This window comes from Pelobates fuscus, chromosome 13 (genome assembly GCF_036172605.1).
Source record: "Pelobates fuscus isolate aPelFus1 chromosome 13, aPelFus1.pri, whole genome shotgun sequence".
Classification (NCBI taxonomy): Eukaryota; Metazoa; Chordata; class Amphibia; order Anura; family Pelobatidae; genus Pelobates; species Pelobates fuscus.
The window spans coordinates 100,429,488-100,456,177 of record NC_086329.1 but is presented as its reverse complement, the minus strand read 5'-3'; the positions used below and the strand labels follow the sequence as shown (position 1 = coordinate 100,456,177).

The following is a 26,690-nucleotide window of genomic DNA, read 5'->3' as shown; positions in this document are numbered from 1 at the left end:
CAGGTATACCTGCACCTGAAGACAGACATAAACTCATTCTTCTAGTCAACACTACAAACATCACAAGAAAGAAAACAAACAATAAGAATCAGATATGTCACGATATGGGATGTTGTTGTTTATATTCTATCTCGTTTCATTTAGGGTGGTGGCTAGTGTTACGGCTTATCATATATCCTATCCATTGTTTTATACTTCTCCTTGATTTGGCACCATTTTAATTAGACCCCTTAGCACAATGTAATTATGCTCTTAGTGTCTTTGTTAATAAATACACTTTTTTACTTGAGACGCCTTCTACTGTTCTTGTTTCATGTGGAAGAAGTTTCGCTTACTAAGCCTACAACATACTCCCATCGCTGGCATTCCGTGAAGCAGGACGTTTACTGGAATAAAGTCAGCCACGCTTCTGTGGCGGAACCAACCTCGCCACTGGCCACTGGAGGAGCCTGGTCGCCCGCCTCCTGCCTGGGCTATGGCCCCATGTTTAACACTGTTCTATTTCCCTGCAGAAAGGCTGGTTTGTGCCTTTCTGCGGACTGTTAAAGTCACAAACACCGCTGAGCCGCCGACCTCCCTTCTCCTACCTGCAGTCAATTATCCAAACACCGGTCCATTTGGTACTTTACTGTTTAAACCATGCTACCCCAGATAGCTATGCCATGGAGCCCAGCTGTATACTGAAAGACTATGAAAGACTTTGGCTCCATGGCGATTGAACTGTATGTATGTGATCTGAGCGCCATCCGGTAATAATGTGCGCTCAGATCTAAGATATCTGGGGATAGGTAGAATGTGTATGTTCTATGTGATAAATGTAACAGTATGTAATTTTATGTATTTTATTGTCCTTTGTCTGCCATGTGGCTAATGGAGTTTTGCCTCTGTCATTGGAGATAATTGGATTACTTCCCAATCATCTCCAGGACAGAGAGGAGGGATTGTGATGCATTGTGGGATTGTAAGCTTGTGATTGGTCAATGTCCAATATGTTTCCCAGTTTCCCATCTGGTCCCCTAGGGGAGTGTCCACCAGGTGGGAGACCTGCATAAAAGCCGGGCAGGTAGCCCCAGTAAATCAGTTCTGCTTGACCCTCAAACGAGTGTCGTCTCGTTCTTGGGGGGAATTGGATTGTATGCTGTTACAGTGCGACTGCCAGGAGTGTAAACATTTCGTATGGTTTTTCCTGTTCGGCTGTTTACAGCATTCGTGTGTTTCCTGTTCGGGAGTTGGAGTTTTCATGTGTTTGCAGTTCGGGAGATTGGTGATTGCAGTAGCTGCTCGTCTATCTGGAAGGGAAATATCGCCTAAACGGTTTTTAACCTCTTGTGTGCAAAACGGTCCGTTACAGCTTCAAATCTCACTTTGAATTTCAAAGTTCTCAATTTATTGAATTTCCATTAAAAGGGTTATGGTCGAAAAAGTGTTCTAAAATCACCATGGAAACCAGTGGGCCCAATAGTAGCATCCCGCTGGTGACTGTCTTTTTTACATTGTTGTATAGTTTGATAAATCACGCAATTCTATCACTTGAGTTAGATTTGTGAGGGAAAAGGGAGGGTCTGGGATTCCTGTGTAAATATATATGATAATATGTTAAAGTATGCCATGTTTCTCCTCCGGAAGGGGGATCAGGTAGAGTTAAAGGATCTGTCCAAGCACCATAATCACTACAGCTTGATGTAGTGGTTATGCTGCGAGGAGGGCTAAGAATTGCCTACGTACCTGGGGTCCTCTTGGCGCTGCTCCCCTCCTCCATCATGGTATACAGGAGAGCTGAAAGTACTTTTCTTAATAATTAAATATTTATTTCTTGATTCTGTTTTTTTTTTTTGTTTGTTTTTTTTGTTTTTTTTAATGAAAAGAACCAGCCAATAGCGTACAGGTATTTATTTCTATTAATAGGTATGCCATTTCATATATGCACAGTTTGTACTTAACAAAACAAAAAAAATATTCAAATAAACTAGCTAACAAATAAAAAAATAAAAATCTCAAAATCGTGAACAATAAAACAACAAAAAAAACACACGGTTTAGTTTTGGGGTAAATAAAAATTTTTACAAAAGTTTAGATTGTTAAAGTCACATGCATACAATACTTCAAGAGATCTAATGTGATATTTCAGCACCCGGAGGATTCTGGGTAATGACAATGACAACATCGTACGCTGCTTAATAAAATCTCGCGCCCGGTTTGTAAAATATTTTAAATCATCAACGTGCTCCATAAAAGGGGAGGAGCTTTAAGCTTCACAGTAAATTTGTATAAAATGGTTTCTCTCTTGTGTTTTAATTGAATTTTTAAAATTGTTAATTTCCGGATGTATAAATTGTCACCACAATGGTTATATATACTTAATTCAAAAAATCATTAGAAAATGGGTTAATGACAGTGATAATGAGGTAATGTAAATATAAAGCAACATGTTTATTTTGTATTCAACACGGTGAAAAAGAAGTTTAAAATATGAATAAAAAAATTATTATTATTATTATTTTTTAATTATATTTGGAAGGTATAGGAGCATTATAAGATAGATAACTGTGCCAATATTAGTCTAAATGACTCCAAGATCTACACTTTAATACTTCATTTATGACGCCCATATTGTTAGGAAATATCTGGTAGCCGTGGGCAGTGTGTGCAGAACATAAACGTATACATCTACTAAACGTTTTTACCAAGTTGCCCAGGGGACAACCAAGTTCTACCAAGCAGAGTCTTCATTGTCTATAAGCATGACTCTGCTTTTTCACTGTCGGTACTTTGATTCCCTTTGTATTTTGTCACCCTAAGCTACTGCTACAGTGTTAAACATCCTAAAAATGAACTTTGACCGCAAAATTCTGATGAACTCCAAAGCTTAGAGATGACTTCCAATGGAACATGATGAAGTTCTTGTGATTAATGAAATACAAGTAGGGGGGATCTTCTGTAACGTTAGTTGCACCAGGTGTTACGTTAGTGAACAGTCAAGATAACGATGGTCAGCTCACCCCGAATTCCGAGCAAAGTTATAACTTTGGGAGTATACTTACATCAAGCCTTATTCTTGAACAGACCACATTATCATCTATGGCAATGGATGAAATCTAGCATTGTAAATTGATCATTTTTCCATCATGCCTGCTGGGTTTGTAGTTGGATGTTAAGGTGTAATGTATTTGGCTACTATGTTGCCAAAATAAATACCCTTTTGTGTTATTATGACGGACTGCTGTGTCCTTGCAATACTGCTCAATTTATCCTCCGACCGCATTCTTATAAAAACTTCAGAATGGAACTTGGGAGCAGTTATTGCGAAACCAGACATTCAAATACAAGAAATACTTCTAACATTCCTTTCTCCTCCCACCTGTTCATTGCCCCACTGTTTTAACAATAGTCCTTTGTTCAAGGTCGTTCTCACACGTTTTGGTTTGCTAGTAAGAAACTTCACCAACTTATCATATTTGTGAAATTCCTAAAAACACGTTTCCCTTTACGTTCACAAAAATGCTAAGGAGTTCATCAGTTCACCTCCTCCACTCAGAGAAAGGCCAAACGGGTCTTGAGAGGATAGTCCTACAAAATGATATCTCAGTATATACGTCAGGTCAGCTTGGTCCTTTGTGAACCATTCTTCCCTGATTACGGTTTATTCGTGTTCTGTAAAATGTCGTATTAAATGAGATAAGGCCCATTTTATGCTACACCTTCCACTCATAGACCTCTTCTGCAAAGCTCCATAGCACCACAAAGTTCACTGTGTTTTGTTTGCCCCTTGGCAAAGTGTCTTATGGATTTTCCATATTTTTTTAAAAATAGACGTGACCGGCGACCGAAACAGATTGATCCATTAAGAATCACATACATGGACATCGTAGATCAAAAATGTAAAGCAGCCTTTAGGCTGCCCTAAGCCCAGCACACAAACGCAATATTTTTGAAAATGTAAACAATTTTACAATACAAAGGAAGACAACGTGCAGTCCTTTCAACAACAAAAAAATACTAATAGCTTGGACCATAGAAGCTTAAGATTTTAAAAAGTATAGTAGAATAACACAGACACATTGAGATCTTTGTTCCGCCCACTTCACCGTAATGGGTGCAGGTTTTTTTTTTAAATCTAGAGTTCTCCTCTAATGGAATGTTCCTTGGTAGGTGTTAACAGCTAATACTTAGGGGTTCACATTTAAGGGTTAGTTTGGCACCAGAATACAGAGACGCTACTGTTGAAAGCCCCATAAGAATCGCCAAGAACACACCCCTTGGGTTATTTTAAGCCATTTTGGATTATGCATTTGTCTGTTGGTCTGGATCGTCTGTATTGACAGCAATCATTTGTGGATGGCCTTCTTCACCGGGTACCTATAAAAACAAAAAACAATAAACAGATAGATGATTGGACAATGTTTTAAGCAACTTTGGGCCTTGAGAATCTAGCCACTTTTAAAGTGTTGAATTTTAGAATGCAATTCAAATGTGAAGAGCTATTCCAAGTGCCTCTGCTAAGAGTATTTGAAGGAGCATCATCTTCACAGTTTTCATTCTGTTTCTAAGGATTATGTAACATTATGTCAAAGTACAGTAAATATCCCGGGACGTACTAAAAAGAGCAGAACCATGTTATGACTTTATGACAATTTTTGGATATTGACTGTACCACAATGGGTTTGGTTGAGACAAAGAGAATTTATGTTGGGCCTAAATACACATCTGTCTCCCTGAAAACTGTCTGATGTCTCATATTTTCTATGCGTGTTTGTAATCCTACCTCCCAGTATATGGCATCCTCGAAACATTGAGCGTCAGATGGCGCACCGAAGATGGGAATCGTCAAAATTAAGCCTGCGAGAAATAAAATCGAGATAATTGTGATACGGTTATACGGTAATAAACACCCAGAAGCTGAAGAAACAAAAAAACAAACAGAGAAAAAAAAAAGAAAACCACCTACATTGTAGCATCATTGATTCAATTGCTAATTCTTTCACATAAATATCACATTGTTCAATGCATTGTCTTTGCCAATGTTTACTACGTATATACAATTGTCTGTGATTCGCAAATGTGTTACAAAAAAAATAAATCAACTATTACTAAGAATTTCCTCTCTAGTCGTTTCTCTCACACCTCACCCCTCTGCCAGTCCTTACATTTGCTTCCTGTATGCTATAGGAGTCAATTCAAGGTACTAACTCACACCTATAAAGCACTGAACAACTCTAGCCTTTCTTATATCTCCTCACAGATCCATAGGTATGTCCCTTCTCGGTCTCTCCGCTCTGCCCGTGATTTCCGTTGTCCGCACCCGTACGGCCAACTCGCGCTTGCAGGACTTCTCGCGGGCGGCTCCCTTCCTATGGAATAGCCTGCCTACCGCCATCAGACTCTCCCCTAGTCTTTAAAATGATTTATTAAAGGAACAGCATTCTGAATGTAAGCATTGCACTAGTATTATACTTGTGTGCACTTTTCTACTTATTATTAGTGAACTTACATTTAACTAAAACGTTTTTTTTTTTAAATTTTATTTTTTTTAGGAGGTTCTTCAACTTCTGCAACTTTACTGGCCCACTGAAATAATGGTCACAAAATGTAATACGTATTGATCTAACTATAAAAAATATAAGCATTTTTTCTCTGAGCAGAATTGGAAAAAAATTATGCAATCTCCCTAAAGATCGTACAATTTACTATAGAGGGATTCTCTTCACCAAAGTTTTGCCAGGGCCTCAATAGTGAAAACGTTTGGGACCTGTAAAGTTCACCACCAGACTGAACACGTCGAGGAGGAAGTAGGAATTCGGACTATTTTTTTGAAAAATGTTTTAAAAATCTGTCCGCACACTTTTTTTTTTTTTTTTTTTTACAATGTGGGTGACATTTAAATATTTGCAGAAGTACAGCTTCACAATTTTACTGAAGCGTGACAAATATGGTTTAACTTGTCAAACTAAAAGCATAGCTTTAAGAAAACATTGAAAACCTCACCCCCAACTCAAATATTTCATGCATACATCTTCAACAAGATACTTAAAATGTTTTATTTTTTTATAATTCAATACCTCGTACTCTATAAAAAAAAATAACTGCAATAGTACCATCGATACCTAATAAATATCTATAAAGATCTTTTTAACTATTTTAATTGAAATAGTAAATTTTTAGCTTGGGATGTAGTGCCCTCTGCTGTCAGAAAAAGAGTTAGCATTTATATTGAATTTCCAATTTGATTTCTGATCTACAAAGGTCAAAGGCACGCCCAGCAATTACGTGTAAGTCATTCAAGGTTTTACATTTTGACATTAAATGTGCAAAAAGAAATACAACGATTCGTGGTTCTACATATGAATATATAAATAACATACAAAAAGTGGAATCATATGCTCCCAGATGTGAGTATAGAAAGATTCAAGATTACTTTGAGGAGTCCACGGATTGTTTGGTCCAGTGATGAATAATGAAGCTGGTGGGGTACTGCCTCCAACTTATTGGTCTCTATCAACTGAGCCCCATGTACTCAACTGAGCCAATGAGACATCATGCCCTGTTGAACACCATGAATCCATAGATACATTTATTTTTGAAACAATCACTTTAAAAGGTTCAACTACACCCCTGATGCGGTTACCAAACGACATGGAAGTGCATAAGGCGGTCTATTACTTCATCCAGGAAATAACATGATTTTTCTAACACACTTGTCATTAGTCCTTACAAACAATTTGATATATTTTATTTATTTTTGTAACAAAAACTGGGGGGACCCTGCCCCAACTTACCATACGGCCCAGCCACGAATGCTCGGATCTAAATTGGAGTAGCATTTTCCATAAATCTTACTAGTAACAGGATATTAAATCACAAACAAGTTTGAAACTATATAGCAAACTTTCATGTGCATCAGATATTACACAATTCTCTTGCTCTGCACTGATGAACCATAGTTACAATCTCTCTATATAAAGTAGGCCTTTGGTAGATATGTGGAAAATGGCGGTAGCCAGACGGTTGGCAAATATAAAAATGAAAATGTCAAATCAAATATGCAAAGCCATACTGGCATATAAGGAACAGACGAAGGATGATTGCAAACAAAATTATTTTAAAAATCTAGCGTAGAAGCAAGGAATCGTATACATGATTTAAACTAGAATATGAATTCAATAAGCATTAATTTTATATTCTTATTATATTACAATGGTTGTGTGTCGCCTTGTTCAGTTATGTATGTGGTGGCAACTTACCTACAATTATGCCACCAATCAGAGCAAAAGCCAAAGCCACCAGCAAGGCCAGTAATTGGTAAACAGCTTGCGACTTCGATGTTCGGGTACCATCATAAATTAGGGGGAATACGTCTTCCATGCTGGGAAAAAAAAAACAGTGGGGAATTTGGTTATCTCAAAATAATTCTTAGATAAGTCAGTTCAGAAGATGACGTTTTTAGTCTCATGAGGGCAAAGAGTGTCTGCTGAAAATATCGATTTTGAAGTTCACTTACCCTAATCCATAAATATCTGCGGTGGCAGCAGCTGCTACAATCACACCGATAAGTGCCCCCAAGATCCCTGGCATTCCGTGGAGGTTGTGTACCCCGCACGTGTCTTGAATTTTTAGCTTGGAGTCCAGCACTGGCTGCATGAGAGAGTAAAACAAATGGAAGGTCAACGGAGAATCCCCGTAAACTTCCCACACTCCCAGACTCAACTGTAAAGGCGGCTGTGTAGGCATCCTTCTCTTCCCTCAATGTACCTTTCAACCTATCCTCCCTGCCCTTGCACTATCCTTTACTTCCTTTGAAGTTCACACTGTCCGCATACTTAAGCCCACTTCTTTAACAATTTTGCCATCACCTATCGCCCCTCTCCCCCGTCATTACAGGCTATTCATTGAACACTTTTCTTCCTGGCTACCCCACTTTCTCTCTTCTAGCACTACTTCCCTCATACTTGGGGACTTTAACATCCCAATCAACAACCTCAACTGCCCTGATGCCTCGCGTCTGCTCTCTGTAACCTCCATCCTCACACAGTGGTCTATTTCAGCAACTCATACAGCAAGAAATACTCTTGACCTCATCTTCACCAATCTCTGTACCACCTCCAATCTCTCCACTGTTCCATTTCCTTCATCTGACCACCATCTGCTAACCTTTGACATCAGCATATCCCGTACCCAAATTTCACCACCCTCAACTCTCCAGTCTGACAGAAACCTCCACTGCCTTGATCTCCAGCATTTCTCCACCAAACTCCAAACTCTCCTTTTGCCCATCCCAAATCTAACTTGCCCTAACTCTGCAACCCCACTCTACAACTTCACTCTCTCCTCTCAGCTTGACATCATGGCACCTCCTACAATTAAACGCAGCAAGCATTCCCAATTACAACCCTGGCACACCAAACTGACCCGATATCTCCAAAAATGTTCAAGAACTGTTGAATGCGGTTGGAGAAAGTCTCACTCAGCACTTGACTTCCTCCACTATAAATTTATACTGCGCTCCTACATTCTGGCTCTTTCCTCTGCAGAAGTAAATTACTTCCATACCCTCATAACCACACTCTCTCGCAAACCCAAACAACTATTTCACACTTTTAATGCTCTCCTTCGCCCTGTTGCTCCCCCTCCTCCTACCACCCTGTCCACCTCAAACTATGCAACTTACTTCACTGAGAAGATTTCTATAATCAGGAAAGAGATCTCTAACCTCTCTTCCTCCCCTTCCAATTCATCACCCAATCCCACTCCCTCTGCTGTTCTATGCTCATTCGCACCTACTACAAAAGAAGAGGTTTCTGCTCTGCTCCAGTCCTCCCACCCCACCACCTATTCCCTCGATCATATTCCCTCATATCTCATCCGTACCCTGTCTCCCTCTCTTGCTCTTCCTCTCACTAAAATTTTCAATCTCTCCCTTTCCCCTGGCACATTTCCTTCACCCTTCAAGCATGCAACCATAACGCCGATAATGAAAACCCCAACCTCGACCCCAACTCCCCATCCAACTACCGCCCTATATCGCTACTGCCGTTTGCCTCCAAGATCCTTGAGAGAGTTGTGTATGCGAGATTGACAGGATTCCTCAAATCCAACTCTCTGCTTGACCCGCTTCAGTCTGGATTACGCGCTCGTCACTCTGTTGAAACAGTTGTGACCAAAGTATCCAATTATTTAATCGCGGTTAAATTTCGCGGCCATTACTCTATCCTAATTCTCCTTGATCTTTCTGCTGCCTTTGACACTGTTGATCATCAACAGCTTCTTCTCATTCTCATTGAGCAGGGCCCTCAACCCCTCTGTTCCTGTGCGTTCATTTGTCTGGTTACAACTACGTGTCTGTTAGTCCACCCATTGTACAGCGCTAAGGAATTTGCTGGCACTATATAAATAATAAAATAATAATAATAATAATAATAATAATTTGTATCAAAGTTGGATTTTAATCTACAGTATGGTTACAGGTATCTAATCCCTGATTTGATAGCAACATAGGGCTTCAGAAAGAGGAGGCACATAATTACACCTTGTATTCTTGCCTCCATCTGTTCTAGATGGCTGAGAGAAAGCCACTGGTTACAGGTCTCCTGCTTGACCCACAAGCTCTGTAGGCAAAACTGTCATTGAGCCTCCATGGACTTGATAGACACGGAGTAGGTAAATGCCACACGGCTGGTTATTATGAGCATCACATTCTAGAAAGTTATATATAAAGAAATGGTCTACCAGCACCAGCTAAGCTGCGTATGCTGGGCATCCATGGGGACTATAAGGTAGTGTCTGGTGTGCACATTGGCTGGGGATCATGGTTTCTTTCAGCAATTGAAAATCTAGGTGTAATGCAGAGGAACGAAAGGTAGGCAAGGTAGCGGATAAGTTGTCCACCGTACCTCAGAAGACATCTGCTTCCAAAATTCTTTCTTGTGTGCCAATATAAAAAAAAAAATCGATGTATTTAATTTGTATATTTCCTTCCTACGTGTAGATATTGGGCTAAAAAGGACACGACAAAGACAAGATCCTAGTATTGAGGAGAGTTATTAAAACAGTAACAAACCGTTAAAAATTTGTATCCTAGGACTGAGATAATGCCAGCGAGACATCCAGCAATCATCGCACCGAAGGGAGTCAACATCATCTCGGCTGACGTACCTACAGCGACACCACCTGCCAGCGCTGCATTCTGGATATGAACCTGTGGGCACAGAATCTCATGTAACTGGCTCAATAACTCCATATCAAACATTAAATCTCCATTAATAATGTTAGAACTCTTTTCTAAGATGTGATCAAATTTGGTTTGTATGTTTGTTTTAAAGTGTTTGCCGACTGGTTTAAAAAAAAATATTTATCAAGTAATGCCAGAGCTTTAAAAAGCTAATTAAGTGGAGGCTATAGTCCTATATTTCTTGTTAACATGCTTTGCCTAATCAGCACTTCAGCTAAAATCTAGCTTACATCTAGAAACCAATAGTCAGCTGTGTGTTTTTATTTTACGGACTATTCCAAACCTTGTGTTTTCAGGTTTGTATCTTGGGTTTCTTTCGGACTTTGTTTCTTGGGTCAATAAGAACAAAGGTGAAGACAGTGTAGATGTAGAGATTACCATTTTCGATGCTCTTCCAGCAAGACGAAGGAGCAAGGAACAGTGGAAAAAAAATCGCTATACTTATTTTTTATACGGTATAGTATACATTTGAGAAGTTATATAATATATAACATATATAGTTGTTTTTTTCCTGCTCTTCCTCTGTTTCCCACTATTAGTTACTATTTCTCACTTGACCTTTGAACCAAAGGGTGGGAAAATGCACCTATCAGTGTACTGCAAAATATATACATAATATTTCCATTACATGTATATTTTGCAGTACAATGATTGACCCTTGTTGCTTTTTCCAAATGTTTCCTTGAATGTTTTCTCATGGACAATATTCGACTGAAGGTCAATCATGCAGAAGTCTAATATTTTCCTTGTTCTTTCTTGACTAGTGTTCTCCCTGCTTGCCAGCTTTGAGTAGACCAACAGATCTACCAAGAAGAGGTATCGTCTCCTTACCATATCAAGTTTGCCTTCTCCGTTTAACATTGACGATAGAGCAAAGGTAGCCAACGTGCAGGCAGCTAAAGAGTAGTAGGTGTTTAGCACAGTGCGGTGTTGGTCGTCCCCATGAGCGGTGACAGCAGAGTTAAAACTTGGCCAAAACATCCAGAGGTATATCGTTCCTACATGTGAAAAAGCAACAGATCCTCATTATTTGAAGAACAAATACATTTAATTTGCATTAGGAAATAAGCAAGGTATAGATTACATACAATGCCCACCCTTTAGAAGAAAGGAAAAAACATGTCGACTTCAGTTTAATAATTATTTAAAGTTTTTCGTACCTCATTCCACTATGAGGGGTGGTCCGATCACTACGAAGAGTGACCAAACAAATATGAAGTATCAGAAAGCAAATCTCAAACTATAATTATGATCTAAAGGGTTTGTGAACCTAGATCCCTGGCTGGAATCCAATCTTGCACATTTTAATACTATTCTTTTTATAGTTACTTTACCGATCATTGCGAAGAGATCTGAGTGGTAAACAGAGCCCTCCCTGGCTCGACTTTTTTCCAGTTCAGGTCTGTAAAGCACCCGGGACACAACAAGCCCAAAATATGCACCAAAAGTGTGAATGGTCATGGAACCACCGGCATCCTTTGCCTGGAGAAAGGAAACAAGAACAACAAATCTAAATCATCAGCAGAGTTTACAATAAGGTGCAAGAATTGAAAGATATGGAACCTATGTTTCTGCAAGTTTGTTCAAAAAGATGTCTTATCTGATATTCTTGTGATTTGTACATTTAATACCAAAGGTTTAAATATCCAACACATCACGTGAATACTTACCCCAAGAATACTAAGAATGATGAACTCGTTAATACCAAAAAGGGTAACTTCAAACAGGGTCATCACAATCAGCTGCACAGGACTGGTCTTTCCTAAAACGGCTCCAAAGGAGATGAGGACAGCCCCCGTGCAGAAGTCTGCATTAATCATGCTGTAATAATGAGGAAAGCTATGTCAATATAAGGCACAATCCACCAGACACACGACAAACGATTCCTCATTGCAATTGCAAAAATAAAATAGCCAGAGATCAAATAGGTTTCTAATGGTTTCTATGTCCCTACGTGTTTGCAGTGATTCCCCCCCAAAAAATGGATGTTCATTTTTAAAAATAATTTCTTTAAGAACTGGTGCAGTACTCTGAACATAAGTATTTTCCAACAGGCAGGTGGTTTAACATGCACGGCTACATTTACGGCTCAATAATAATTATAGTTATACAGGTTAAAAGTAACGTATCTAGAATATATATTATTGAATAGGACGTTGAAAATGATCTATAACTTGCGTTAACCTTTTTTTTAATGAAATACTCTGTTTTGTTTTAAATTTACATTAAAGATTTAACAAACAACATCATAATTCAGCTCTGACAAGACAAAAGTACTTCAAAATTAGAGGACAATTGTAGTATATTTTAAAAGTACATTGGTATTTTTTATAATGAAGGATGTGTAAACATTCCCTACGGGATACGATCCTTCAGCCATATACATGCATCTTGGGTCAGACAGTGTTTGACCCAACAGGTAGTCTCTATGGTCTTTCCAGACTCTGTGCCGGGACTGAAGCTGGGATGACCATAGAGTTCAACTATTTCCAAACTCTGTCTGACCCAAGGTGCATATATAAGGATGAAGGATCCTGTAGGGATGAATTGTTCTCATTTTGTTTTAATATATACACCAAATTTCAAAAAAATGCGGCCCTTTCAAAATGATTATTATATTAAAATAGTTTTGTGGCGACAACTGTCATTTAAACGTACAAAGACAAACATCGGTAAATGTCTCTTCTTCTCCGTATGCCAAGTGCAAAGGACAGAACTTAAAACAATGATTGGTAGGGAGCTAAGATGGTAGCACCCAGAGACAGGATAAAAAGGTGTGGGTTTCTACATTTAATTTTGCTTTTCACATCTCACAAATACATGTTTGTTAAAAACAGGAACAAGTAAACATACTATTAGAAACCTAGGATGTGGACATCTCCCTTTTTAAGCTGTGTCGTTTATAGCCATTTTTATTTACACTCTGTTAATCAATGTAGTTTTATTTAGTTTACTAATTACATCTGGGCAAATTACCCAAGTGTTTCCAGCAGTGGATGGGCCCATTTTTATTGATCTTGCTGCTGCGTCTCCAGGTGACATACGCCTCCATTATGAAATGCAGATCAAAGGCTTCGGCAAACACAACGTCCCAGTTTAAAGAGGGCATTGAGTAAGGGCTGAAACCTTGTTACAGTGGAAAGTCGCCAATGGCCTGAATTGGCATTGATATCAAAGGGGTTCATATCAGAACTGTAAAAGACGATTTGCCAATTCCAATTGGAAGCCAGCCCAACACAAGCACCACAGTAACACGAACGTCTTTCTAGGGGCAAATGGTAATGTTCTTATTTCATAAGTGTTTTAACCATTTTTTTTATGGTTATATAGTAATTTAGAATGATAAACATACTCAATGCTATCAAGTTTAGATGTACACACACCTATGTTTCTGCTGTGGATAAAAAAAAAAAAAAAATCAATGTCCAGCACAAACCTTCGAGTTCCACGATTCTTTTATTAAGGGGCCAAACATAAAGGTGATGCTTCCGCCACACAGGGCCTTATGAGGTTTGATAAAGGCCATGTTTGGCTGAAATGTCAGCTTTCTGTTTGGTACCCTAATAAATGATCACCGAAATGTAAGTTTTGTGCTGGACATTCTGATTTTGTTTTTTTGTGACTACTTCTTTGGTTTTTGGTGGAAACAAGTCCATACACTGTTGTTTAGACAGCATTCTCGTTATAATTTTTAGTCAGCTGATCAGAATGAAGGTGAAAAACATAATTTGAAGTGATAGTGATTTCCACTTGTGCAGCAAATTGGGAAAAACGTTCCTGACTCAAAAATGGCGGTCAGATGATTTCTCCTTGTATCAACAAGCTTTTACCCCACATATTATCTATTACTATTACATTCAGGTTCAATCAGGAAACCATCTCACCACTGGAATGGGTAATGGAGAGGCTGAAAATGTAATTAACCCCTTAAGGACTAAACTTCTGGAATAAAAGGGAATCATGACATGTCACACACGTCATGTGTCCTTAGGGGGTTAAATAATAAAATAGTTCAATGTTACAAATAATTGTATTTATTGTAAGACTTGAATTTTCTTTAAGTGCGTTTGGTAGGGTTTGGACTCATATTCGGATATTTTTACTTTTTCTATAGTACTCAACAGCTTTCTCCTTTGCGACATAACTCATAATTCTCCACGCCCCCTTTTTACATGAAGTCTTATTGGCTTAGCCAATAAGAGATCAGTGTGAACTGAGCGGCTGATATGTCTCCACCCCACAACCAATCACTGTGCTTTACATTGCATATGAAAAAGGGGATAGGTAATAAGAGGACAATATAGATTGGCCTTTTGTAAAAATGGGGCGTGGCAAGACAATTATGCTGTCAAAAGCTACAAGAGGTTTTTTTGTACTTAGGCTTTTTTTTTCACTAAATTTTAATTTGGAAAAAAAACAACATGAATATGAGGACAAAATCTAGCAAAATGTACTAAATCAACAATGATGTTGTACTGTTGCCCAGTGTCCCTTTAAGGGTTTTTTTTTTTTTTGGGGTTTTTTTCTACTTTCTATATATTTTTTACATTTTTTTTTTCTTTGGTCAAGTACAAATGCCACATGGTAGATTTGTGTATTCAGTTTCATCTTGTTCTAATTTTGGTGATTCATATAAATTCCTCAACTCTGAATTGCCATATGGCAAAATTACAAAACAATTGAAACGGACAATGAACGAGCCATTTTAAGATTTGGAGTACTGTCTGTAAACTGAAATTGGCACATTTTCACACCAATCTGATTTGTTCATATCATTTTTTCACGAAGGTTTGAATGCGACTTTTACTCGGACTTAAACTCCACATGGATAAAATTCGGTGCGACCAAACAAATATTTTTTTAAAGACAAATCCATTCAGAGGAACACATGGTTAAATTTAGAATATTAGGTTGAATACCTGTGGCTCTCACCTTCCACTATTAGAACATCGTGTTCAAATTTAGAACTTGGACAGACCTTTAAACAAGAGTAGAGCTGCATATTTGGAACACGACTCTAAAAGTTTTCTGCCATTCTACTACAGGCAGAAAATTGAAGGAGTTCTAGCCCAAATAAACACTCAGTACCCCTTTTCCAGGAAAATTTAAAGGATTTAACATATCTGCCATATACTTCTCAAATACACTTTTGTCTTTTAGCAAGAGATCCTAAGTAAGTCTGAGCTCAGCTTATACAACATATTTTTAGAGGTGGTTGCTTGTTAATTTAGATATTCACCTTTCGATACCAATATGAATTTTCCCATCGTGGAAGCCATGAAAAAAGCCCTGAATGAGAGTAGACCACTGGAGGCCAAAGGCTGCAATCAGAAAGTTGAAGGCCACACTGCTGAAACCATAACACTTTAGGAAGGTCATCAAAAATCCAAAACCAATGAAGATCATCGTGTGGACATCTTGGAAGCCTTAAGAATATAAGAAAAAAGATTGTACTTGATACTCATTGATAGTTTTCATAACAATAATCAAACTGTACAAGTATAGCATATTGTGGACATCTGTGGTACTCAACTCGGAAGACGTTGAAATAGTGATGTGCTTACCCGACACATCAAATTTATACTTAACCGATTTAAATACCAACGATATGCTATGCATTTCCTGATAACAGAAGGAATTTGCCTGACTCCGGTCCTTAAGAAGTTCCTGAGATTGATGATTGATTGTCCACACATACATTGGGGAACGTAGCTGGTGGTGAGCCAGTCTACATTTACATCATTTTATTTTTAGGTATCCATACACACAAAACTACTGACTGTAACTCTCTTATGTTCTAGAAATGGAAACCACGTTTAAAAAATATACACTCAGTAGCGAAGGCGTTAAATTCCACTGAAGATTCCCCTGAGGATAAACACTATAAAATATATTGTTTGCTGATTCTAGTTGGTTTGGCAAACATAAAAATTCTTGAAGCGTGAACTAACCAGGATGGAACTAATAACAAACTCTGTTAAGGGTTACAGTCGGTGGAAAATTTGCTCCCATGCGTTATCTCAAGCCTAGATCACAAGGTCAGACGTTCTTTGGATGTTAATATACTAGATTGTTTTCTGATGAGGTGTATGGACTAGTTAATTGAATAGATTTTCTGCTTCAATAGGCTAGCAAAACAAATAGTTCTTAATGACCCATTCTGGTAAAGTCTGGAGAACTTGAGAACATACATCAAGTCAATTTAGATTTTATCGTGTGTAATTGCATGTATAATTTAGTTTGTTTATAAAATGGCATCTTGCCAATGTGATTTTATATATGCGTTGTGCAGGCCAAATAACTAACTAGTACATGTATAGTTATAATAAATACTTGCTGGTACATTACCAGTGTGGAGTTAGGTCATAGTACAAGTATGGCCGCTTTGTGAATATGAGAGGATACCATTGGGGCGGACATTTTTCTGGAGACAGAATCAATTTTAAGGCTGGCATGGCTTTGCATCAATTCCTTTTCTGACAGTTTCTCTACCACAAAATTTGTGTACAAATCATGAACCATGAATGTGCAGAATGTTTGGGCAGATATTTATATAAAAAAAAAAAGATATTGGGACATAGGCTGCCTGACAAGGCAACAGACCATATTCTGTAGGATCGTCTTTCCAGATCGGCTCGTCAGTGCCAACTTTTACCAAATACATTAATAATCAGGGTCAATATTAGTACAAAACACGTTTTCTTCATATATTAAAAGTCATAAATGACATAAAGGTTTGTTTTAAGGTTAGATGGTACTTTGTGATTATAACACATTAACATAAGCATCTGCCATTTCTGAACAGAAAGACTCGATTGCCATTGGTTGCGACAAGCTAATTTCCAGTGACCTATAATATGAATGCAATTATGCAGGTCCATGGCATCATTTATTTAATGTCCATACAGTCCAGCTGTGCCTCTTGTGCCGGTTATGTCATGAGCACGGGTAGGACACACACAATATGACAGGCAGAGAGGAAATGCATGCAATTACAATGGCAACCAGAACAGGAACAGTCTGTGGTTTCAAGTCTTGAATAGGCAAGCACATAGGGCAGTGGTGGGCAGCTTTCGTCACTCCAGATGTTGTGGACTACATCTCCCCTAATGCTTTGCCAGGATTATGGCTGTAGAGTTTATGGGAGATGTAGTCCACAAAATCTGCAGTGCTGAAGGTTACCTACCACTGATATAGGGGTTGATTCTGAGCATGCATGTTATTTAAGGCCAGGATGAAAGTTCTCATAGCTATCTGTCACTCCACCCCCATCCTAAGATTAATTACCTGCCCTGGAGACTAGGCGATTACCTGCCTCACCCAGAGCCTGGGAGGCAAATAGACCAAGTTCCCAGTGAGACAGATTCCGTCAATTCTTGCCATGATCAATCATAAACTTTGTCAAGTCACCCTCTGGGGATTATACGATTAAATTAAATGCATAGATTTTTTAGGGATAATTTAGTAAATATGATTCCTTTATAATGGTTTGTAGCAACGCGAGGACATTAAACTTTTCTCTTTCGTTTAACAAATAAGAACATTTGGAAAGTGGAAAGGTTATTTAGCTATTGACTTTTTTCTCAAACTCTTTAAAGGGTCAGTAAAGTTGACTATGCGTCCATCCATGACTAATGCATGTTACAACTATGGAGAGTGGTTTAGATCCATTTACTCCTCCAAGACGTCCGGCCTTTATGTAGACAGAAGGGTTACGAGAGCTGCAGGTAACCCACTAGGTTCATTGTGTTTCTGACCAATCAGAATTGTTGGAGACCTGACAATGTAAAGAGAATAAATACATTGGTCTTCATGTGAACTGGTGTTCTCATAGCTTCCAAAGATGTTAGATTGTATTATGTATTGAAAGCAGACTCAAAGGGGGTGGGATAAGGAGAACGACTTGGAACTCAAGCGTGTACGGAGGTAGAAGGCTTAATTGGACTTAGGATCAGAAAATGGCTTCCCATCATGATTTACAGGCCCATTCACTAAAGTGAGAGTTTTGCAGAATTCAATGTGAAGTTAAAATTTAAGGCCAAAATTGCTGAATTGGTAAAATTCTCCAAGTCAGCTAACCTGGAAGAAGGGGAAAGAGAATTACCTTCTACAATGAACCCCTCATCACACAAGGCGTTTTGGGAAGAATGTAGTCCAGGCATTCCTTTCTTTGTTTTTTTAAGAGAGCTTGAAACGCATCACGGTGTTAATAAGGACAACAGTGGCATTGTTGGGCTGGGCTGCAAAGGCTAAAGCCCTGAATCTCGACCAGTAAAGCCCTGGACTAAAATATGAGTGTATAATGCATATTAGCCCTGAATCCCACATTAGAATTTTATTTTCTTGCGACTGCTTGTGTCCAATTTCACTTTGGACCACAATGTCCTCCTGGACTGTGTTGATGGTGAGCAAAGAGCAACCAGTTAGTTTGTAGGCTCTCTTGGTCATATGACAACAACTGGCTAACATGCACTGCGCTTGGCAACTGAGGAAAGGACAAGAAGACATGAAGTCCACGTTGCCTGATGTATGATAAGTTAATTAAGTTAAGGCTTTAATTTCGTTCTGCCCCTCTTGACAATCCAGGGACCCTCACCAGTCTCCTCCTTTAAAAATGCAGGAACCTTCACTAGCCTCCTCCCTTACTTAAGGAGTGGCCTCAACATTAAAAAGGTCCATGGTCCAAATACATGCAACAACTGCCCAGGGAATCCTTCCATCTATCAGTGCAGCCCTGAAGTATGTGTGGTATGAAGACATCTCTACATAAAAGCCTCGGAATTTTTTATAATTTGCCATTTGGAGACAGAGGAACTGCAGATACTATCTGGGAAGGTGGTATCTACCGGGTGCAGCAATAAGGGACTAGACAGTGGTTTCCAACCTGTGGTGGCACAGTCCCTCCGGGGTCTTCCATGTCCTGTCCATGTACTGTGTCACATACCCACACTGACATCTACCTACTCACTCTGCCAACTAACCCACTTACCTAAATAAACTACTCCACCCGTACCAATTTACAAAAAATGTACTCTGTCAACCACCCCACCTACCCATGTAAACAAAATGCACTCTGCCAACTACCTCTCTTATCCACATACACGAAATACACTACCCCAGCTACATTTATACACTCAATACACTATACCAACTACCACACCTACCCATGTGCACAAAATACACTCTGAGAATTAGCCCACCTACCCTTATACACTCTCACAACTACACCACCTACCTACATACATAAAATACACATTCCAACTACCATATTTAACCAAATACACAATGAGATTTACCCTACCTACCCTTATACACTATGACAACTACCCCACTTACCTTTATACACAAAATACACTCTACCAACTACCGCACCCAGAGAATGACCTAACCTACCCTTATACTCGCTCACAACTGCCACACCTACCAAAACACTCAAAATACACTCTACCAACTACATACAAACATACAGAGTTATACCATGCCACCTACCACCAGCTTTACAAACACTCACTGAAAAATCATAAGAGAAGGCTACTCTAGTGCCTCAATGGTTAAAGTCCAGAATTGTCCCATTGCTGCCATGACAGGATAAGCCACCACTCTTTTCTACAGGTGGTAGCCATAGCATAAGGAAAGACTCTAAAACACAAACTGGGGTGTCCTATGTCCACCAATGGCGCAATATTATTGTGAATAGCACCAAGTACAATACAAACCTTTCTGGCGTATAACCCTCTATCAATGCAAAGTCGCCCTAAAATGCGTCGGCAATGCTGTACCCCAAGATTATGCTCCTTAGCCATTAGAAATCAGGGAGGCATGCAGTTTAAAGAAGAAATTTGGGACGCTATTAAATTGTAATTGCATTAAATATAATTATTCTCTTGGAGAAAGATTGTTCACTCACGGTTAGAGAAAGTGTATTAGTCATATTCTCACCAAACCCGGGAATGCCTTTACAATAACATTTAAATGTTGAATTCGTATTTGTTGTTGTCATTCAGTCCCTTTGAACTAAGAGCCATTTTTTCAGCAATCTGGTTTTACCTGTTCTTGTCAGGGAATATACTGAGCGCTGGCCTGAGTCATTCTCCCACAGATGTTATCAGCTGGCATAAAACATTGCCAGCAGATGTTCTCAAGGCCTCGAAGAAATATTGCGAAACTCAGTTATCAGAGAAATATTAGAATATATTACAAATTAGCAACACCCAAAATAAATGTGACACATGCAGTGTAACATTAGGGAAGCTGGGAAAATTCCTAGATAGTCCTTGATCCAAGAGGTCAAATCTATTGGCATTGTAAGGCCTACTGATAGATGTGTGTTAGAAAAAGCATGTGTCGGTGATGAATGGATCGGCAATGCCCTTTCTCCTCTTTATTGATGACTGGCGATGCAGCTGGTTTTAAACAGGTATGGCATCTAATGGGGTTAAACAGGTAAAGCCCAGAGAGTCAGGGAGGGCAATTCATCAGCCGCCACTGGTAAACAGAGTGACGAAATACACATACATTTTACAAATAGATAACAGAATCATGTTATCTGGCTTTTTCTTTAGCTGCCTGAGAGTCATGGGTGTCCCGTTCTGCATGAGCTGTGGAGCCAGAGTGAGCTGCTGGGAGGCTCAATACATCAACAAACTGAAACATTACATATAAACGAGACACTAGATATGCTCTGAACTGCAACTCCCATCGTACCAAGGCGAAAAGTTAACGTATCTCCCAAACTAGTGTAGACAGCCCTCTAATGAATACAGAAATGCATATATAACAGCGTGCAATAAAAATACTCCATACAATAAAATGAAGAAAAGTGCACAATATAATGACACCCAAATGAGGAATTGGAAGTCATTTTATTGTGGGTTTTTTTTTTTCCAAGTAATTATTGTCTGGGGTTTTTATAGAATATTGTTAAATTGCTTTTTATTTTTTACAATTTTCTGGTGTGAATTGCTATTTCTTAGCTAAATGTTTATTGGATTTTTGTACCAGTTTTGCCATATGTATCCTCTATCTCTGATGCGGACCTTAAAGGAATACTCCAACTAGTGGTTATGGTACCAGGTGTGCCCTGTTGCCCCCCCACCCCCTTCATTTCTAATAAGTCAAACCGTGTTAGGATGTTTTGACGTCTTACCTGGGGTCCACTGGGTAGCATTCCCTGTCTTCACTGCTGATGGCAGAGATCTGAATATCATCTTATTGCTCTCGACCAATGAGCTGTGCCCTGCACTGCAGGCAGTAGCTCAGACAGAAAGCACTTCAGTCAGTCATCATTGGTGGAGGTGGGGAGCAGCGCCCAGCTGACCCCAGGGAAGAAGTCAAACCTCTCTAAAATGTTTGACTATTTTCAATGGGGTGCGCTAAATTAGCCCTAGTGATTATAGTGCTCGGAGTGTACCTTCAACCCTAGTGGTAATATTAGCAGCAACTTGATACAAAAAAATAGCTAAAATACACTGCTCAAAGAAATAAAGGGAACACTTAAACAACACACAATTGATTTCCATTTTTTAAATTTTTTAGTGATTTTGTTGTCAGCACATTCAACTATGTAAAGAACAAAGTATTTCAGACGAATATTTACCGTAATTCATTCAGATCTGGGATGTGTTATTTTTGTGCTCCCTTTATTTTTTTGAGCAGTGTATATATGAATATGCATGGTTCTGGGTATAAAGAGCCCCTCAGATTGGGTTTAAACTCCTAAAACCACAGCCTGAATATTTATTGAATTCTGCAGACTGAGGTTCCAGCTCCAGGTGACTTCACAGTACTCTATTTCACTCATCATCCTCAGCCACAACCCGGTTTAATACAGGAAAAGGTAGACCAGAACCACGCATGCTACTGGATTGCAACTTCCATCAATTATATTCATATAAATGGTTCTAAATGAGTGATTGCAAAGTTCTAGAACTGGATGTTACTGGACTACAAATCCTCTTACTCTCAGCCAAACCTATATTGACGCACTGAGATGGGAAAACTGCAGCCTCACACCACAGCTGGAATCTCCTATAATACTTGGATTGGATAAACATTAGCTCTACGGCTCTTTCCGGATGGCCACAGCCACTGGAGTAAGCCAGCCCTGGGCTTCAGCTGCCATACTTCACAGAAGGTTGAGTAACATAGAAACATAGAATGTGACGGCAGATAAGAACCATTCGGCCCATCTAGTCTGCCCAGTTTTCGAAATACTTTCATTAGTCCCTGGCCTTATCTTATAGTTAGGATAGCCTTATGCCTATCCCACGCATGCTTAAACTCCTTCACTGTGTTAACCTCTACCACTTCAGCTGGAAGGCTATTCCATGCATCCACTACCCTCTCAGTAAAGTAATACTTCCTGATATTATTTTTAAACCTTTGCCCCTCTAATTTAACACTATGTCCTCTTGTTGTGGTAGTTTTTCTTCTTTTAAATATAGTCTCCTCCTTTACTGTGTTGATTCCCTTTATGTATTTAAATGTTTCTATCGTATCCCCCTGTCTCGTCTTTCCTCCACCGTTCAGACCCAATTTTGCACTTGACATAATAATTACATGTTTGAGGTATAGACTGACAGCGTTATTCACCAAAATGTCAATGTTCAGGGATTGAAAATTAAATTTTAGGCAATAGCAGCCAAAATCCCCCCAAAAATAAATAAATATCCAATTCAGCTTTATTTTCCGTTAGGGCTATTTTTGGCCTAAATTTTAATTACAATTTGAATTCAGTTTGGATCCCCAGCAATAATCACGGTTATTTACTAAACCCCAATCTGTGCTAAATTGAAATCTTAATTAAGGCTAAAATAGTCGAGCCGTGACGAGCGCCGGATTGGAGAATTTTTCCATATCAGCTATTTTTGTCTACGTTTTTCTCTTCATATTTCAGTTTGCCGCGAGTCAATCTTTAGTAAATAACTCTAAAAGCGGCCATCGCCAACGTTGTCACTGCTTATTCTCATGATGATAATCGGTCTTTTCTTACATCGTTAACCCTTTCACTGCTGTGACTGTGTCTCTACGGCAGCCGAGTCAAATAGAAAACAGCAAAATGAATAAATAAATCACTTCTCCTTTTGTGCTGTCAGCATCACGAGAAAGTCGTTTATAATCATAATTGTCTGACACAAGCCCTCTGTGCCAACTCTCGTAAACAGGTCAAATATTTCATCTCCTAAAATCACTTCTAGCCATAGGGGGATTCTAAGGAATCCTGACAGGTGCACAGCTGGCCGGCTTGCAACACGCTGGGGCTGCGTTGGCTTATTACAGTCTTGCCGGGAGACTGGGTGCCCGCGTTGGGCCACACCACGCATGTATCTAGTTAGGTAAATGGCCCTGTACATCCGCAGGGCACTGGAGATATGACCTAGGATGGTGGGACTTGGGTCTCGGACAGTTTGTGGAACCTTTAGCTTTCTAGGTTGACATGGCAAAAATACCAATTACAGCTCATTTTTAACATTCTAAAACCTCCCTGTGATGTATGGGATGCTCAGAGATTATCCCTTTAACAAAACATCATAAACAAGTAGATTGTTCTCCCAAAAAGCTCCTAAATAAATCAAACGGAATTGTGCGCGCTTAAAGACAGGTTAGGGTTGCATTAGCCGCTATGAGTTGAGGACACATATCACATCTTACTTAGTGCTGATGGGTCAGTTCAGAAACCGTACTGCCCATCCCTTCAGTATGTAGAATTCACATGCTGCAGAAGGGAGGCACTACATTCATTATTTTACAGTTTATCTACGTTTAGTGATGGTTAGGGTTGCCAAACCCACAAAGCGTGATTGAGCACATTTTGAATGTATATATGCAGTAGATAGATTGATGGGCAGTCCATGAAGAGTGTTGCCCTGGAGTACATAGCAGTCATATGCTGCAAGATGTCTCAACAATTAATCGCTTGATTATCTACCTGCAGAGAGGAACCTTCCTCATTAAAATATTATGTATGTTTGTGCAGGGATACAGGGTGACTCTGGCAGTCCTATTAGTGTTATTTCTCCCAAATGTTCAATATTTGGTAAGTGTAAAATCAGCATGGATTTTTTTTTTTTTATATTTTTGAAGAAATTAGGGGACTTATTTTATGCTGTGTTTGATTAGCCATGTATATTTATTGAATTGTATAAGTCTTCTTTGACACCTTCCCCCTCTCCGCTGCTTGACCTACCAATGTGAGGGTCAGGGTAAGTTGTTAATTGATCCAAGACCACTCTCACAGCTGGCTGCTGTCTATTCACAGAGCGGAACCCAGACAGGCTGTGTTCACAGGAGCTTGCACTCCAATCTGCTGAGACCGCAGTTCTAGTTTTATAAAAGGTTATTCAGTAGATTGCAGCTTGCACTAAATTAACATCTAAATGGCAAATTTTAGGAGAAGGTTTCTCAGTTTGGTTTAGTTACAGGTTTGATATTTTTGTCTAAAGTTTGCCATTCAGTGCAATTTGGAGATTAGGGGAATAATCCTGATCGAAAAATATATATAGATGTTAATGGAATTAGGAGAAAACAATGTCTTCACTATCCTTTTCAAACTTAATTAAACAAAACCAAAAACCACACTAATTAGATGATGACTGACCGATAGATTAAAACATGTCTCAGTTTATATTAACCCTTCCTTCATTTAATGTTTACCCTATCGGCTCTTTGATACCAGGTAAGTAGTTTAGAATTGGATTTAAATATATATGACCCACCCATTATGCAGCCAATGTAAAAAAAAAATTCTCTTAAGCTGTACATATTAGACTTGTGAACAAAATTGTTTCAGCTGGTACGATCGAATCAAATTCCTTTTATTCTACGGCCAACCCAATCGACCTGTCCAGGACTTACCTTTGGAATATTATGCATTAAATCCTGGGTGGATCGATTCGGTCAAGCATAGATTAAAAAGCAAATTTGATTTGAGTGAACTAGCTGAAAAAAGTTTTTGCACAAGTCTAGTACATAGACCGTAGGGTTAATACACTGAAACAAGGCATTTGGATCATTGACAAACGAATGTAAAATTAAACAACCGATTTGAAGAATTGGTCCAATTGGACTATTTCGGCTTAAAATGTGCAATTCCCCACAATCCCTGATGCAGAGAATATCTCCGTGTATATACATATAAAGTAATGAATCAATACATTCCTATACACAGCTGACACCTAGCACTCAGCTCCTCCCTTCGAGACTGAGCAATTAAACATGTGTTTTCTGTTTAATGATGCAATTTGTAGAAGTGTCATTTCTCCGGCTAGTGACTGATTTACAGAGTCTGAAGCCGGAACCAGTGGTAAAACTAACAGGTAATTATTAATGTGCTCAGACTATTTTCACTTTTCTACAATGGGAGATTACGTGACCGCAGAATCCGTGCCCAAGGGATGGCAATTCAATATCTGTGTCTGGGGCTTGCATAATGGACTACCCTAATAGGAGGGTGAAACACAATCAGGAAAATTTCCACTGTGCCAGCCAAGTACGCCAGGCTGAGCAGCAATCGGCTGGCACAGTTAGAATGGGACTACTGTTTGTACAGGGAGGGCAGCCCTGCATGTAAACAGTTAAGAGGAGTTCTGTGGGGTCTTGTTTCAAACAGATATGCCACTGTTCCAAGACTCATTATTTCTTTATAAAGCGCCAACAAATTCCGCAGCGCTGTACAAAGTCTCGTGACATTTTCTTGCTGATGGGCCGGGGCGTGAAAAATGCTTTCCTGAAATATGCAGGGCATCGCAATCTTCCTGCATAATTTAATGAATGGAGGTACCTCGTCCAGCACTGGACCTGGCTCGTTGGCAATACTTACTGGCATAGCGGAAATAGAAGTCGTTATCGGCGTTGGATTCGTTGTGCTTCTTCATTCTGTCGTGCCATTCGCTGGCGTCAGTCTCATCGTTATACCTCACAAAGACGGCAAAAAGCAGGATGGTGACGGCTTCCAGCAGCAAGCAGAAGATGGGCAGCTTGACCCTCATGTTGGTGGAGTGTTTGCCCATGTTTGGTGGCCGGTGGAGTTACAGCATAGGAGACGGAGCGGTGGAGAGAGAGAGGACCAGGTGAGCAGAGACCGGTATAAACATTCAAGGAAGTGAGCAAGGTATACTGGAACTTTATTTCAGCTCTGTGTTTTTGCTGAGACTCGATGCGTGCAGAGAAACGCCCTCTGGGAGTGACTGCTCTCTGCACACAGCTCACTCCCAGTCTGACACAGCCTGTCCGGGCACATCTTAAGATACAAAGGTCTGCACGGCAGATGTGACAGCCCTTTATCCACACTCTCCCACGAAGTGACAGCAATAGCTGGACTGCGGGGTGTGTGGCGGTTCAGGAGACACCTTGCACCTTCCTTAAATTACCTGTCTAACAGCAATCGGAAGAAAACCAAGTCACTTTAACTCAAACCTCTTAACATTCTAAATGGATAAAGACAGACACTTTTTAATGTTAGGGGTGTGAG

At 39.4% G+C, this 26,690-nt stretch overlaps 1 protein-coding gene across 1 annotated transcript; it reads right to left on the bottom strand.

The window, feature by feature from the left end:
* Positions 1–1,875: 1,875 nt before the first annotated feature.
* On the bottom strand, positions 1,876–26,412 carry RHBG (Rh family B glycoprotein). Its single transcript, XM_063439759.1, has 10 exons — positions 26,040–26,412; positions 15,462–15,648; positions 11,893–12,043; positions 11,557–11,704; positions 11,054–11,220; positions 10,052–10,189; positions 7,496–7,629; positions 7,239–7,360; positions 4,763–4,836; positions 1,876–4,356 (listed from the first exon to the last, which is right to left on the bottom strand). Exons 1-10 carry the CDS (start codon positions 26,227–26,229, stop codon positions 4,282–4,284), a joined length of 1,386 nt encoding a protein of 461 aa, XP_063295829.1. The 5' UTR covers positions 26,230–26,412; the 3' UTR covers positions 1,876–4,281.
* Positions 26,413–26,690: the final 278 nt, after the last annotated feature.

Coding starts and splice junctions, on each gene's coding strand:
- RHBG (XM_063439759.1), bottom strand. CDS start 26,229: ATGGGCAAACACTCCACCAACATGAGGGTCAAGCTGCCCATCTTCTGC. Junction 12,044..15,461: donor ATTCATATTGGTATCGAAAG/GTGAATATCTAA, acceptor TCATTATTACAG/CATGATTAATGCAGACTTCT. Junction 7,630..10,051: donor TAGGATACAAATTTTTAACG/GTTTGTTACTGT, acceptor TCTCTCATGCAG/CCAGTGCTGGACTCCAAGCT.